This window comes from Diceros bicornis, chromosome 7 (genome assembly GCF_020826845.1).
Source record: "Diceros bicornis minor isolate mBicDic1 chromosome 7, mDicBic1.mat.cur, whole genome shotgun sequence".
Classification (NCBI taxonomy): domain Eukaryota; kingdom Metazoa; phylum Chordata; class Mammalia; order Perissodactyla; family Rhinocerotidae; genus Diceros; species Diceros bicornis.
This window is the reverse complement of record NC_080746.1, coordinates 23002281-23018390: the sequence shown is the minus strand read 5'-3', so window position 1 is coordinate 23018390 and position 16110 is coordinate 23002281. Positions and strand designations below refer to the sequence as shown.

Below are 16110 nucleotides of genomic sequence, written 5' to 3'. Positions count from 1 at the left end.
CAAGGGTGTTTTCCCCGGTTGTTTCAGCGATAACAGCAAAAGCTCCCGTTTGCTGCATACTGGCCACCAGCTGTCTCATTTGCGCCTCACAACATTTATTCTGTTCTGTTTGATACCACTCTTATCCTTATTTTTCTAACAGGGAAACCGAGCCTCAGAGATTAATTAAGTAACCTGTGCAGGATCACACAGCTAATGTTGGTCTAACCGTAAGCCAGTGCTCTGAACCAGCTGCTATAAACGGCATCTTCACTGAAACCTTAAACCCCATAATCCCTGGCTGTGATCTCATTCCTTTCTGGGGAAGAAACAAGATCTCCTTGAGGGGCTTCCAGGAGTATCTTTTCTGGTCTGAAAAGGACCAAGGAGGTCACCGCACCATCATGCTGGTTCAGGATTATACACTGGCCTGTTCCCAAATGTTAACTGAAGCACAATGTAATTAACAGTGAAACCGAGGCAAAGCAGGGCTGACATTAAAAAACGCTGACACTCAGCAGCCACTCTTGTTAAATGCCCAGCAAGGCTCCCAGTTGAAGAGGTTTGGGTAAACACTTGGAAGGATGGGGAAAAAAATGTGTAAGGAGTTCTAAAAGCTAACAATGATTGGCTCTATGTCAAAGCCGTGAATTAAAAGAAAAAGTTTCCCTCTCTTTAAAAGTAATATCTCCATAGTGAATGTCAGTGGCACTCCATTATTAATAGTATTAGTACTTTCATGCCAATTTAATATTTTTTGACACTCTTGAATTGGTAGAGACAAGCCCATGTGATGACATTTCAAGACTGATGTTCCTTGTCAGGGAAGATAAGGCAGCGAAGCTGGTTTAATCAGGATCAGAATCACTTCTCTCTTGGCAGAACACTTCCTGCACAATAAAATACATCTTCCTCTGAAGGCAGGGTTCCTTTTAAGGGGATCTGGGGTTCACCCGAGAAAATCCAGGTGAGGGTTGACACATGATCACAGGAGAAAGGGCCTGTTAGTGAGAAAATCCATTAACAGCCCTTTGCACCCGGGTCTGAGTGAGGTACAGTCACAATACAGCCCCTTCACAGTGACACACAGGAGGCATGGACGAGGCTCAGGGCTTGGGGCTTATTCTGTCCCCCTGTTGTACCCCTGATGCCCTGCCGGCGCAGGTTCTGTGAACGTTTGGCTTTCATGAGCTGCGGTGCTGGAGTTTCCTTTCCCTTTGACCATTCCATTCCTGCTTCCTCAGTTTCATCGTTCGTGAAGTCTCCCGGGGTCACTCCTCCACTCCCTGCCTTTCTTCTGTCTGCAGTTTCCCCCTCAAAGCTCACATCGCCTCTCACGGGCTCGACTCTCATCTCTGCAAATGGCTCTCAGACCTGCTTCCCCAGTCTCCACCTTCCCAGGCCCCAGGGCTGCATTTCAGCTCCCTCCTGCAGGTTTCCATTTGATTGTCTTGGCATCGTCTGAAACGCAGCATGTCTGGAAAGAAACTCTTCATCTTCACACTCAACCTTCCCCACGACCTGCCCTGCTTTACGTCCTTCTGTTAATGGCACACGATGTCTTCCAGGCGTGGAAACCCCAAACTTGCGACTTGACCTTCTCCTTCAGCCTTATCATTTATGGTTAGTTGACGCTGGTCCATTCTTTCTTTGACGTAGCTCTGGCATCTGCACTGTCCTCTCTCTCCCACTGTCACCGGGACCTCAGGTGTTAGCCCCTCATTCTAAGTGATTGTTTTGGTCTCCTCACTTCTCACCCTGCCTTTCTCTCCTCTAGTCAGTTCTGCGCGCCACCTCCAGACAACTTTCCTACACACCGCCATTGATGACTCACCTCTTCCAGCCTGGCATTCAAGGCCTCCATGTGGAGTCACTGTCCAGCTCACCCCTTCCAGCCTGATCTTCCCTCTGCCCAGCACCTGCCCCTTGTACTGGACTGTCCACTGAAGTACCTTGTGCGCTCCCACCTCTGGGCCTTGGTCAGCCCACTCTCCCTTCATCCTCCTCTCTTCACCTCTCTGTGTCATTCAAGATCCAGCTCAAATCCCTCCTCCTTTGAGTGCCCTTTCTTAGACGACATCGCTTTACAGTGAATTTCCTTCTGCTGAACTGCAATAGCACTTTCTGAGGGAGATTTGGTGTAATATATAAGCCTTTGGGCACTGGTCAAATGGCCAGGCTTTAAATCCCAGTTCTTCCACGTAGTGTCTGTGTGACTTTGAACATTTCCAACCCCTCGTCTTCTCATCTGTCAAAAGGGGGTAATAATTGTATCTACTTCACAGAATTGTTATCAGGCTTACATGAGATAATTCACATGAACCAGCAAGCTCAGTGCCTAGCACATGGTAAGGACTGAACAACAATGCACTCATTATTATTATTATTATGCCGTTCACTCAACAGCAAATCAGGAAATGACTTTCATGAAAATGCATCTATGAAGGCCTCTCTGAATATGACAATTATTGTTACCTCTTCTATTATTATTTAGCTTTTCTTTAAATTTTCTCTTTTGCCCTGAAATGCACTGCTGTTGTAGCTGCAGCAATAGCAGCTAGTACTCTATTACCTGGCACTGCACTGCCTTACATGCATTTCCTCCTCACAGCAACCTGAGAGAGACACTGGTATTATCTTCACTTTCTGGATGAGGAAAATGAGCATCAGAAAAGCTAGTGGCCTGGCCAGTGTCCCACTTGTGGTGAGAGGCAGATCGAGGATTCACCCAGGACTCTTTAGACTCCTGAGCTTGCCCACTAAATCTCTTTAAATCTTAACCCCCTGAAGGGCATCAAGACCAGCATTATGCCTGGCACATAAAAGGGTTCGTTAACTAACTGAATGCTTTAAATTTTAGTCTGTCTCTGTGTCAAATCATTCCCTCTGGCGTTACAATAATTAGGGGCAGGACCCCTGAGCAAATGTCATAAATTTCAATCCTGCCATTTGAAGGCAGCATCCCTCCTGATCTTAAGTGATAAGAATATAAGTTTCCAGCATACATATTGTGGTTTATTTCAGGGGAGAAACTTCTCGGGCCCACTAAGATGTAATAGTAACCTTAGCTGTTTACCCGGAGTAAATTTTCCTCTCTTCTAATAAACCACTGGTTCTCAAACTTGGCTGCACATTTACATCACCTGGAGAGCTTGAAAAGTTCCTGATGCCTGAGCCCTACCCCAGAGTATAATTTAATTGGCGTGAGGTTCAGCCTGGTCATCAGGAGTTGTACAAGCATCCTGGGTGATTTTAATGTTCCGCCAAGGTCAGGAGCTCTTCTAAACTAAGAGTTTCTGGTTTGTTTCCTGATTGAGTCTCATTAAATGGAAATGAAAACTGTCAAGTATCATTAATTAATTTGATAGAAAAGTTACTTGTGCATCCATGCTCCTTGAAGGCATGAATTAGTTTGGTCACAGATGCACAGAAAAGTTTTAATTGTTAACTCTGGTAGCAGTCCTGAGGACCAAAGCTCTGCCTTAACTCTGTTAGCCAGGCAGTTAGAGGAGTGGCTAATGACTTCAAATCTCCTGAAATATCTGATCAGTCATTCTCTTTTATGCAGTGTGATGAAAAATGCACGAAAGCATATTTCCACATGGGAAAAGCCCACCTGGCCCTAAAGAACTACGGTGTGGTAAGTTCTTAGAGGAATGTAAGTGGCATGTTTGATCACAGAGTGATGCTTCGGACTGTCTCAGAGGAGAACCATGTTCCTCCATGTTGATTAGATATTAATTAACCCTTTAGCATTTTCCAATGTAAATTCTTCATTTCTTGGAGTTGGGAAGGATGTTGAATGTCATTGAGCCAAACCCCACCTGCTGTACGAATCCCTTCTGCGATATCTTCTACCAGTGTTTGTTCATCTCTGGAGAGAAGAGATAAGCAAAAAAATGAAAAAAAAATTCACTTGTAATCTTATCACCCAAAAGTAATCATGTAGATCTGTATACATACTGTTATTATATATTGTTAATAGCCGTTTCATTGAGATATAATTCACATACTAAACAGTTCACTTATGGAAAGTATACAATTCAGTGGTCTTTAGTATATTCAGAGTTGCACAACCATCATCACAGTCAATTTTAGAAGATTTTTGTCACCTCGCCAAAAAACCCTATACCCATTAGCAGTCACTCTCCTTCCCTCCACTGCCTCCTCAATGCCAGGCAAACACTAATCTACTTCTGTCTCTATACATTTGCCTATTCTAGACTTTTCATATAAATAGAATTATACAATATGTGGTCTTTTGTGACTGGCTTCTTTAACTTAGCATAATGTTTACAAGATTCATCCATGTTGTAATATGTATTGTACTTCATTCCTTTTATTGCTGAATAATATTCCATTGTATGGATATACCATGCTTTATTTATCCCAGTGCAATAAGTTGATGAACATTTGGGCTGTTTCCACTTTTGGCTGTTTTGAACATTCATGTACAAGTTTTTGTATGGACATATGTTTGCAGTCCTCCTGAGTATATACCTAGGAGTGGAACTGCTGGGACAAATGGTAGCTCTGTGTTTAACCTGTGGAGGAACTGCCAGACTGTTTTCCAAAGTGGCTGTACCACTTTACATTCCCACCAGCTATATATCCAATTTCTCCATATCCTGGACAATACTTGTTATTGTCTGTCTTTTTGATTATAGCCATCCTAGTAGGTGGGAAGTGGTATATGATTGTTGTTTTGATTTGATTTCCCTGATGGCTAATGATGAGCATCTTTTTATGTGTTTATTGGCCATTTGTATATCTTTTTTGGAGAAATGTCTCTTTAGATTCTTTGCCCATTTTTTTATTAGGTTATTTGTCTTTTTATATTGAGTAAGAGTACTTTATATATTCTGGGTACAAGTCCCTCATCAGATCAATGATTTGGAAATTTTTCTCCCACTCTCCATGTTGTCTTTTCACTTTCTTGATGATATTCTTTATAGCACAAAAAAAATTTTTTTTTTAAGTCAAGAAACTCTTTTTTGTTTTTTTTGTGAGGGAGATTGGCCCTGTGCTAACATCTGTTGCCAATCTTCCTCTTTTTTTTTTTTCCTCCCCAAAGCCCCAGTACATAGTTGTGTATCATAGTTGTAGAGTTGTAGCTCTTCTATATGGGACTCCACCATAGCATGGCTTGATGAGCGGTATAGCACAAAAATTTTTAATTTTGATGAAGTCTGAATTATGTATTTTTTCTTTGGTTGCTTATGTTCTTAGTGTCATATCTAAGAAACCATTGCCTAATCTAAGATTGACCTTTTCTTCTAAGAGTTTTATGGCTTTAGCTCTTACATTTAGATCTCTGATCCCCTTTGAGTTAATTTTTGAATATGGTGTGAGGAAGGGATCCAACTTCATTCTTTTGCATATGGTATCCAGTTGTCCCAGCACCATTTATTGAAAAGACTGTTCTGTCTCCCATTGAATGATTTTGGCATTCTTGTCAAAAATTAGTTGATCATTAATGCATGAGTTTATTTCTGGACTCTCAATTTTATTCCATTGATCTATATGTCTATTCTTATGCATATACCACATTGTCTTGATTCCTGTAGCTTTGTAGTAAATTTTGAAATTGGGAAGCATGAGTCTTCCAACTTTGCTCTGCCTTTTCAAGATTGTTTTAGCTATTCTGGGTCCTTGAATTACCATACAAATTTTAGGATCAGTTTGTCAATTTCTGCAAAGAAGCCAGGTGGAATTTTGATGGGGATTGTATTGAATCTGTAGATTAATTTGGGGAGTATTATCATCTTAACAATATTGAGTCTTCTAATCCATGAACATGGGATGCCTTTCCATTTACAAGGTATTATATATTTAAAAGAAATTGCCTCCTATTGTACTTTTTTTGAAAATTCTTTTCTTTCTTGGATTTTAATTGTAAAAGTAATACAAGCTTATTATAATAAGGTCGAGTAATAGAGAAGCAAAAAAGAAAATGTTAATCTCCTCCTCTTCACCACATTCTATTCTCTCATTCATTCATTCAGTTAATTAATTCACTCAGCAAATATTTGTTACATGCTTTCTATGTTTCAGGCACTGTCCTAGGCAACAGGAATACATCAATGAACAAGACAAAATCCTTGACTTAATGGAACTCACATTCTTGGGCTAGGAGTGTCTAGGAGACAGAAACCAAAAAAGTAGATGTATAGTATGTTGGGTGGTAATAGTGTTATTGAGAAAACTAAATCAGGAAGCAATGGAGGTGAGATTGGTTTTATATAGAGTAGTCAGAGAAGGCTTCTCTGAAGGAAGGGAGGGAGATAAGTGAGCAAGCCATGTGGATATATAATGGAAGAGTGCTCCAGTTAGAGGGATAGCTAGACTGTAGCAAGCAAGGAGGAGAGTGATAGGAAATGAGGTCAGGCAGGTGATGGGGGTGTGTGGGGGCTGATCCCCTAGGGCCTTATAAGCTTTTGGAAGGACGTTAGGTTTTACTTTGAGTGAGCTGGGAGCCACTGGAGGGTTTTGAGGAAAGGAGTGAAATGATCTGACTCATGTTTTAAAGGATCACTCTGTTGTATCAACAATATATTTTGGTATGATAAGAGAAGAAGAGAGAACCAATTAGAAGGCTATTGCAACATATTATCCAAGTGAGAGGTGACGATGGCTTGGACCAGGTTGCAGATGATGGAGGTGGTAAGAAGTGATGGGATTCTAGATATGTACTGACAGTGAAGCCAACAAGAATTGCTGATAGATTGGGTCTAGGGTTAAAAAGAAGTTGGATACAGGGTCACTGTCTTAGTCCTTTTGGGTTGCTATAACAAAATACCATAGACTGGGTGGCTTAGACAACAAACATTTATTCTCACCATTCTGGAGGCCAGAAAGTCCAAGATCAAGGCACCGGCAGATTCAGCGTCTGGTGAGGGCCCACTTCCTAGTTCATAGACAGCTGGAAGGTGTGAGAGCTCTCTGGGGTCTCTTTTATAAGGGCACTAATCCCATTCATGAGGTCCCCACCCTCATGACCTAATCACTTCCCAAAGGCCCCACCTCCATATACCATCACATTGGAGGTTAGGTTTCAACATATGAATTTGAGGGGGGCACAAACATTCAGTCTACAGTGGTCACCATGTTTTATGTGTATACTTCTATCCTGTGACACTATTCTCTGTTTTAATGTGATGTTTTTTCTTCAGTTCACTTCTTAATCCTTCTAGAAGAGCCTTGAGCCTCCAAGATATCTCAGAAGTGTTTTTTCCTGAGCTTTTTCTCTCGGTGACTGGTTACACTCTGGGCAGCTCTTGATATCCCCAAGGACAATACTGCCCTTGACCCAGCATCATGCCCCATGAACTAGAATCTTTCTTTTTCCAGAAACTTTCTATGCTACAGTTTCCTCAATGAGAGCCCCTCACTCTCAGGTTTTCTATCTGACTTTTACATGGCCAGTGAATAGGTCCCTTCCTGGCTCTCTTTGCAGCCCTGTACATTTAAATTGGAAGTTCTCTTTTCCTGTTCCCAAGGCTCTGTCAACAACTTCTCTAGCTTCATTTATTTCCTTACTCCCCATTGGCATATCTGACAGGTAGCCTCCTGTTCTTTCTCAGTGCAAATATCATATCTAAATTTTGCATTTACCCAATGATTATTCCTATCCTAGCCAGACATGATCCACAAGAATTTAGGACTGAATATTTTCCATCACAGGCTGTATCTGACAACACTATTTTTTAAAATGAATTTTGAAATAATACCTGTTACCTCACAGAACCAGAGAAGCCTAAAAAAAATGTCAAATTCTCACTGTGTTCCCCATGCCTACCTCCTACTCTGGGAGCAGGAGGAGACTGGGAGGAAATAATGAGGAAGGCAAGCCCTGTGATACCCAGTGTCTTTCTTATAATCACCTTTACCCCCTAACCATTCTTCAAGGTCTTGTTTCTTTTTTCCAGTCTAGAGAGTGTTATCAGAAGATCTTAGAAATAAACCCCCAGCTGCAGACACAGGTGAAAGGTGAGAATGTTCCTGCTGGTATCCTTCCTTTGAATTCCACTTCCCCTTTGTGCTCTGGCCTTAGAGTGCCTTCCATACCTTCTCTGCACTTGGCCACAAAGCACAGCCTTGCTTCCCTACGCAGTCAAATCCTCCATGTTAACAGGCTGCCCTGCCCCTCTTCCCTCTGTTCTCTCACTCAAATCTTTGCCTTCCTCATTTTGTACACCATCCTCCCTCAGAGCCTTGTAGACAGGGAATAATGTTGTCCTCGAATCTCCAAGATGGTTTAAGATTCTGGGTATAGACTGTACGCTGTTGCTAAAATTTTCCTTGCCAAAGACGAGTTTGAATTATTTTAACGCTTTATGCCTCTCAACCTCCCATCCTCAAAAAAGGTTGCTCCATGTGGATAGTGTTGATTGTTAGGATTTTGTTTTGTTTTCCTTCTTGTTTTGCTAGATTACCTGAATCAAGTAGATCTTCGGGAGAAAGCAGACCTTCAAGAGAAGGAAGCCCATGAATTGCTGGATTCAGGAAAGAACACAGCTGTGACGACCAAGAATCTCCTGGAGACTCTTTCCAAGCCTGATCAGATTCCCTTGTTCTATGCAGGGGGGATTGAAATCCTGATGGAAATGATGAAGGATTGTAAGCTAGAGATGTGTGTGATCTCATGAATATTGTCGGTGTAAAGAGACAGAGTTTAGAGGTCTGCCCTGTGAGGCAAAGAATCCCTTTCTCCCTTCCTTGCGCAAATATTGATGGAAGATCTATTATAATGTAGGTGCTAAAGGGGATGCATAAGAAATATACCCCACCCCAGCTCCATCCTCTCTTCAGAGCATGCATACGCTCAACACACATGTAATAAATGCCACACACAATACAACAGAAAACACGTGTAGCATGCACTCATTCCATATATACTTACATCACACACACAGCATGCACTCACGTCATATCTACTTATATCAGATATACCACACACACACACACACCACGCACACACAGCACATACTCATACCATATCTACTTATATCACATATACACACACCACACACATTCACCCCTCACCTGTGCTCCACACATACCCCATAACACCCCAAACACCCTGTCCCACCCCCACAGGTCTCCCCCCAACCATAGAGGAATGGAAGACAGAATTTTGTGGGATAAACTGTAAGGTTCACCTCAGTTACACTTAATGGCTGCTTAGGACGTGTAAGTTTCAGAGCAAACATCAACTCTCCTCCTGCTAATGAGAGCCATACTGTTCTCCTTTATCGGTTCTTGTAAACATTGACACCAGGGCTTACACTGTTTTTGTTACTCGGTGACAGAATGTTGTTTGTACAAATAGGTGGAGTCCTTAACTTCCCTTTAGTGTACAATGGAGGATGCTCAAATATCCCCTTCGGATGTTTCTTGGAGATTATAGGTTCCTCTGTAGAGCGTGGAAACAGCTTTGAAATAAATATTTAAGAACAGATGGATATGCTAGTTCTTCCCGGAGGTTAAGTAGCTCCTGGAGACTCTCTAAAGATTATAAGATGAGTTGTCAGAAGACTCCATGTGGCTACCTGGGATCAGCTCTCCTCCTCCAAACAGAATGTCCCTCTCACTGTGGCACCGGGTGGCTGATGACAGCTATAGGTTTCAGAATGTAAAGGTATTTGTTTCTGCCCAACCTGTTAATTTGGTGACCTTGACATTCCACGTTAGGTTTCTCATTGTCAGCTGCTCTGTTACAGCTGGACATCAGCTGGACAGTTCAGGAGTCTGACGTGGTTTTCTCTGAATTTATTTCAGGCACGGAACGAACTTTATTCAGAATGCACAATGGATTCAGTATCATCAGTGAGAATGAGGTCATAAGAAGGTAGGAATGTTTGTAAAGACAGCCCAGCGTCAAAGCCAGGAAAGTACCATTTCTCATGAAATCAGATACTAGACGCACAGGCAGCGACTTCACTGGACGGTACCACCTTCAGTCAATATTGGTGGTAGAGCCACTACATGAAAACCCTTTGAGCCTTGAGCCTTGGGTAGTTTGAGTTATGCCCCAGTTAACAGCTTCAGGGAGAGAAAAGCTCAGCAAAACTTCCCAGCGTTCCTCCAAGTGCTTCAAAGTCAGAGAAATGACCATTCTTGCCGGTTTCCCACCAGTTTTTGCAGGAGTGCTATTTGCTCTTTTTTTTTTGTTTTGGAATATGCTGATCATATCAGGAAATGAGATCAGCTGCGTCCTGGCTGATCCCATTTATAATTTCATTTGAAGAAAAACCCATATGTTGGAAGGTGGTTTGCTAAATTTATTTTTATTTTATTTTGTATTTTAATTGTTCTGGTGCAATGCCTGAGGCTTAGGACACTGATGTGGGGAAGGAGTCACCAGCTCATGTTTGCATATGAGGGGAGGCCCATGAATCCTAAGCGGTCTGCTGGCCCACCACAGTTCACTGGTCCTGGTGCAGCCATTGCCCATGGCCCCTGGCTCACCGCCCTCCCTCTGCAGCCCCGACTTCCTCGGCCTGCATCCTTGTCCTGGAGCTCTCAGTTCAGGCCTTAGCAGTCCCTTGGTCCAGGTGACCTGCAGCTCTGGATTATTAAATTACTTTCTTAAACCCACATTTGAGGAGTCTGCCGGTGAAATAAACCAACTGAAAAGAGGATCAAGACTGACTTCCAGTTTAATATTGCTCTCCCTTGTCCATTCTAGGTGCTTTTCCACAGAAGGAAAAGATGCAGTGGAAGAGACAGTCTGCCTGTCTGTTCTCAGGCTCTGGCAGGCAGTGTGCAGTGGGAACGGTAAGCCTGAGTCATCACTGTTAATCATCGCTAATGCGCTGTCAATGCAGGAGCTAACCAGTCGGGCAGGGTGATTGCCCCCTCAGGCCAGGCCCAGGGGGTTAATGTCTAGACCTTTCCTCCAAAGAAGCGTATGGATCAGAGGCAAGGCCTGCACTGCAGGCATGTCTCCGGCTCCTCACGGCCGCCTCCACTGTGGCCAGGGTCACGGTCAGTGGAATGAGTGGTCTCGTCACCCGGGCATTCGCCCTGCTCTGTGCAGACTCACGGCCCCTGCTCGTGTGTTGGCAGTGGGGTGGACAGAGTCTTCCTTTCCTGTCTGCCTGTAAGTATTGTTCCTTTCTGCCGACCGCAGTACCCATTTCAGCATCACGAGATTTACGACCATCCCTGCTGGCATCTTGTGACACTGATTAGTGTAACACTGGGACAGTAAAATGCTGTAAGGACTTTATTTACCTTATTAACTCTTACCTTTTCACATAGTAGCATCTTCTGGGGTTCCTTAAATTTTTATCTGATCTTTCTTATCACTTTTGTGACTCAATGTGACTCAATTTTTATTTACTCAGTGTAAATAAAAATTTTAAGTATTCCCCTCATTTAAAAAAATTGTGTTTTGATAGGAAAAGGTCCAACCTTGGACACAAAATAATGACAATGAGAATAATAATAGCTGTGTCTGCTTTCCGCAGGGCTCCTGTGTGGAGCCAGTGTTAGGACTTGTGAATGCAGTTTGTAAACTACAAAATGCTGACTATGAGATAATATAATTTTTTTCTTGATTTAGTAGAGTCAAGGAATCACCTTAAGTTCGAGAAAACTAGAGAATCAGGGGGCCTCTTTCCTGAGGAGAAGTATGCTCAGACTGAGATTATCAAGGTGCCCTGCTACTCTGTAGGATGCTACACCAGCTCGGGGCAGTGTTGCGGCAAATCCCACTCCAGGAGGGTAAGGGAAGCAGGTCCTGGCGCATGGGACAGAGCCCTCCCCCTGCAGCCGACTTTCCCAGCCTGCATCCTACTCTGGTTTCTGTGAACCTTGGGGTCACGTTTTTCTTTGACATCTGAAAAAATATTGTCAGACACAGCCTGTGATGTAAATGCTCTATCTCAGATCAATGAAATCTTGGTACATCCAACTCAATAAATATGAAGCAGTTTTTAAAATGGACAAGGGAATGCTTAAAAGTAAGGACATGGAGCTATGTCTGTGATGTATTGTGGAGTGGGCAAGAGAAGCCAGGTACAGGTGGGAGGTATCATATTTTTAATAAAAAATGTTTAACAATGAATTGTTCATAAAGGGATGAATAATAGCTCCTTTAGGAAATCGGCTTATCTGGAGGGGGTCTGAGAGAAGGAGAACTTTCATTTTCAGCTTTTTATTCCTTCTGTGTTATTTGAATTGTTTACAATGAACTACTTTTCCAGTATAAGAAAAAATATATAAACTAAACCAACTCCGCTCTGTTTCATGGCTTAGCTGCACACTCCGGCCTGTGTCTATGCATGCTCTCAAACAAATTCGCATACCTGGTTAGAAAATGAACGAGAAGGAAGGGGGGGATGCAGTGCCACCACCACGGAAATAGCCTACGGTCTAGAAAGGGGGCATGCTTAATACTGAATGTTCTCATGTGATGTTCTCATTTTCTAGAAAGAGCTCAAGTGGTTGCTCTGGCCATTATATGAAAATTGGTGGTCTAAAGATATTCCACAATTAAGCTGATCTCTTTCCATTTCCTCAGATTTCCAGATACTGCACATCAGCAAGCCTTTGACAAGAATAATGATACTAGCTAGTGTGTGTGCCAGGCCCTGTTCTAAGCACGATCGTATGTTAACTCATTTAATCCTCACAACAGCTCGGTTAGGTTGGTTGCCTGCCTCGCTTCACGGATGAGGAGCTCAGGGGTTAATAACTCGGCTTAGGTTATCCACCTGGTCACTCAGACCCAGCAGCCTGGGTGTAGAGCCCCTGCTCTTATGTTTCAATATCCCACCTCTCAAACAATTGGAGAGTTGGGTTTCCCGTTGGTATGGGGGGAGACAGACCTGGTTTAATTGCTGTCGCGTCGTGCACCGGGCAGATAATCCCCGTGTTTTGCAGAGGAAAACCAGCGCCTGCTCGTGGTGCACCCCGAAATGGGCAGGCTGCTGCCCTCCCTCTTGGCCTCCAGGGTCCTGACCGTCCGGCAGCAGAGCCTGGCCCTGATGCTGCAGCTCGCCCAGACAGAGAACGGACGGAGCCTGATCCTCAGCCACCTCGACCTGACGCGGTAAGGCTCTGCTGGCGGCGTCTTCCCTGCGGCATCGCAGATTATCGCCTGCCGAGTCCAGATTTACCTATCTCCCTTCTCACATCTCTGACGTGAGAGGTGCCATCAGACTTTATTAAGGATCAAAAATAAAAAGAGCCTTTGAAAGGGTCCTGCTCTCATGAGGACCTCCAGGACAAACTCCTGGCTGAACTTTGAGCCGTGGACAGTTTCACTTCTCCTGACTTTGTTTCCACCACACAGATACGCCGGTGGTGTAAATGGCAGCCCTTCCAAAACGAGATTTGGAACCCAGCCTTAAAACAGGTCATTTGCTTCTGCCCTTTTAGCCTCAGTTCTGGCTCTCCCCTCTTCCTCTTCTTGCTTGTCTTTGTTCATTCCTGTTTGAGGTCATACTATCTGGTTTTGCATATCCTTAAACCCTTTCTGGAGCAAGATAAATAAAATATGTCTCGAATACTGTTGCAGGTAGATCTTCTAAGGCTTAAGGCAATGGAAATAGAATACGCCTCTCTCCTAAGTAGACTTTATTAAAAAATTACCAAACTACAGTAATTCCACCCAGTGCTTTTCAGTCTAAAGATTATTGGTTTGAACATGCGAAATTACCATTTTTTACATCAAAAAGGTTGCATGTTGGCGATTTCATGTAGTTCAGTCTAATAGAAATAGTAGCAATGATTATAACTTGCCTTATAAATGCATCATACATAATCTGAAAACAGAAGTTGACTTCCAACTTTTTGCACTATTGTCTCATTTTATCTCTTCTTAGCCGGGGAGGTAGACAGGACAGGTGTTATTACCCCATTTCACAGATGGGCAGGAGAAACTGCAGCAAGTTACTGAGGGAATCTCAGCCAGCCATCTCCTAGGCCCTGAAGCCCAGCTCCTACTCTCTCTTTCTAGTAAGAAAAGCAGCCAAGTCTGAAACCCTGTCAGATCTTTCCTGGCCAAGCTGAGAGCTCTGGCACCTGTCCCATGGAATGGAGGAAGTGTGCTGTGTGTCAAGGACAGGGTAGTTATTAAACCTTGGCTGTGGCTGTCCCCCCACTCTCAGCCTGGTCACAGCCCCTGTGACGCACAGGAAAGGCCTTGGCAACCCTGAAGCTCAGCCCACACAGGCGGATGGATTGTAGGCAGACTGAAATCCTCAAAAGCCCATTTCACATTTCACCTGACTCTTCAGTCATTTCCTCAATTCCTTTATCATTCTGTTTTTTCATTTAGTTTTAGTCTCTTTGAGTAAATGTAGCTATCGTTATCATAAGCTTTTCCCCCCAAGCTATCTTTGAATTGCTTGAGTTTCTATTTGAATTTTTTCCAGTGCCTTGGAGAGTGGCATTTATGATCATCTTGTGTGGTCCTGCCCGCTCTCTTTAGACAGTCACAGGAACCTCAGCTACTACCTTCATGCCCACTCTTCTCGTTAGTGTCTAATTAAACCGGAAAGAGATGGAATGTGTTTTCTGAAATGAAATGAGATGGTCTGAGGCAGAACAGGGCTGCACACAGGTCCCATGACCCTCACAGAGAGGCACACATCACATTCCTCCCAAAATACTCTTCCCCATATGAGAAGTTAAAGGGACTAATATACATTGACAGGAACCAAGTGAGGACCAGTATCGCTTTGTGGAAAGTGCCAGGTTTTTAGATTCAAGCAGTCGTTAGCCCAAATCCTCTGCCTGTCTCTTTCTGCTTATATGACCCAGGAACGTTACTTAGCCTTGATGAGCCTGGTGTCTCATCTGTATCACAGACTTAGGATGAAGCTTAAGAGAGGTGATATATGAATGCCAGTTAAAATTTTTTTCTGCTGCATTTTACAGAATACTTGACCAAGAGAAACTGGTCTTGTTCTCACATAACAAAAAAGACTAAAGATGGCAACAGCTGGTTCAGTGGCTTAAAGATGTCAGGGTCAAGGTCTCTTTCCTTCTCTTGACCTTTCCCTCTAGGTCACGCCAGGCTACTGCAACTCTGAGCATGACATCCCTCTTTAAGAGAGGTTAGCACCAGCCAGGTCTGTCCCTTTTATCAAGAGAAGCTATTGCTTTTGTTTCTCTTTGGTCAGAATTGTGTTACATGCCACCCCTGGTGGGGAAAATGGTTCCAGCTTTTGTAGTGGAGTCAGGCAGGATAGAAGGGGGCTAGCCAGGGGCCTCTGGGGTTCGCCTGCACGCAGCGTCTGCCACAGTAAAGAAAGCAACTGGTTTCAGTCCTGGCACATGGTGTGGACTCAATAATAACTTTTATAATCATCTTCTCTCTTCAGAGTCTGTTGCTCAGGGTCCTAAACAGGGAAAAGTGCATTTATGGGTTGCACTAGACCATTTTCTGACCTGTGGTCCCTCTACAGGGATAGCTGCTTGTCAGCAGAGCAGAAAATCTGCCACCAAAAAGGGAGATGAGAGGAAGTAGTAAGGACACCCTGTCCTCTTAGGTATTATCCTCTCTAGTCCAGTTAGGATGTGCATTTTGTCACATGGAGAGGAAGCCAGTTGTTTATGTCTCTCAGAACATAAACCAAGATGAAATTAGACTGCCAGCTCCTCTTCTGTGCTCTTTGGGTTCATTAGCATTCATCTTCCAGACTGAAGAAAACAGATTTAAATTGGTGAAGGAAGAATCTGAACTAACTGTAAAATAAGTGATTTTGGGCAGCAAGAAGACTAGAACACACTTGTGAGGAAGCTGGGGAAGGTTGGAGTTACCTGGGACCTTAGAAACAAGCCAGTCCAACCCCACTCAGCATTGATGTTCCCTTTGGGGTATGCCAGTACCGCCTGTGCATGATACCCTCCAGGGAGATTCTAGTGTTTTCATTATATTTTTCTCCATTTGATTGTGATGGGCACTGTAACAGCTAATACACTGGGGGTCTTTCCCCAGCTAATGAAAGGACGAGGGTCTCATCTCCAAAGGCAGCCCATCCCCTTCTGGGACAGTTCTGGTGGATATAACACTATCTGTCTATACTGAACACAGACTGCCCACCCCATTCCATGCCTCCCTACATTGAGGCCTCGCTTTAGTCTATTAAAAGCCTACAGAATGCGTCAAATCTC

General features: G+C 43.5%; 1 protein-coding gene across 6 annotated transcripts in view; it reads left to right on the top strand.

Moving 5' to 3' along the window:
* The window catches only part of TTC12 (tetratricopeptide repeat domain 12), a 68180-nt gene that overhangs the window by 39586 nt on the left and 12484 nt on the right, over positions 1-16110 (top strand). For all 6 annotated transcript variants that reach the window (XM_058545202.1, XM_058545198.1, XM_058545199.1 and 3 more), the window contains 6 exons: positions 3548-3619; positions 7908-7968; positions 8410-8598; positions 9760-9829; positions 10670-10758; positions 12871-13039. In XM_058545202.1, the coding sequence (XP_058401185.1) occupies positions 3548-3619; positions 7908-7968; positions 8410-8598; positions 9760-9829; positions 10670-10758; positions 12871-13039 (650 nt within the window). The remainder of the gene's footprint in view (positions 1-3547; positions 3620-7907; positions 7969-8409; positions 8599-9759; positions 9830-10669; positions 10759-12870; positions 13040-16110) is intronic.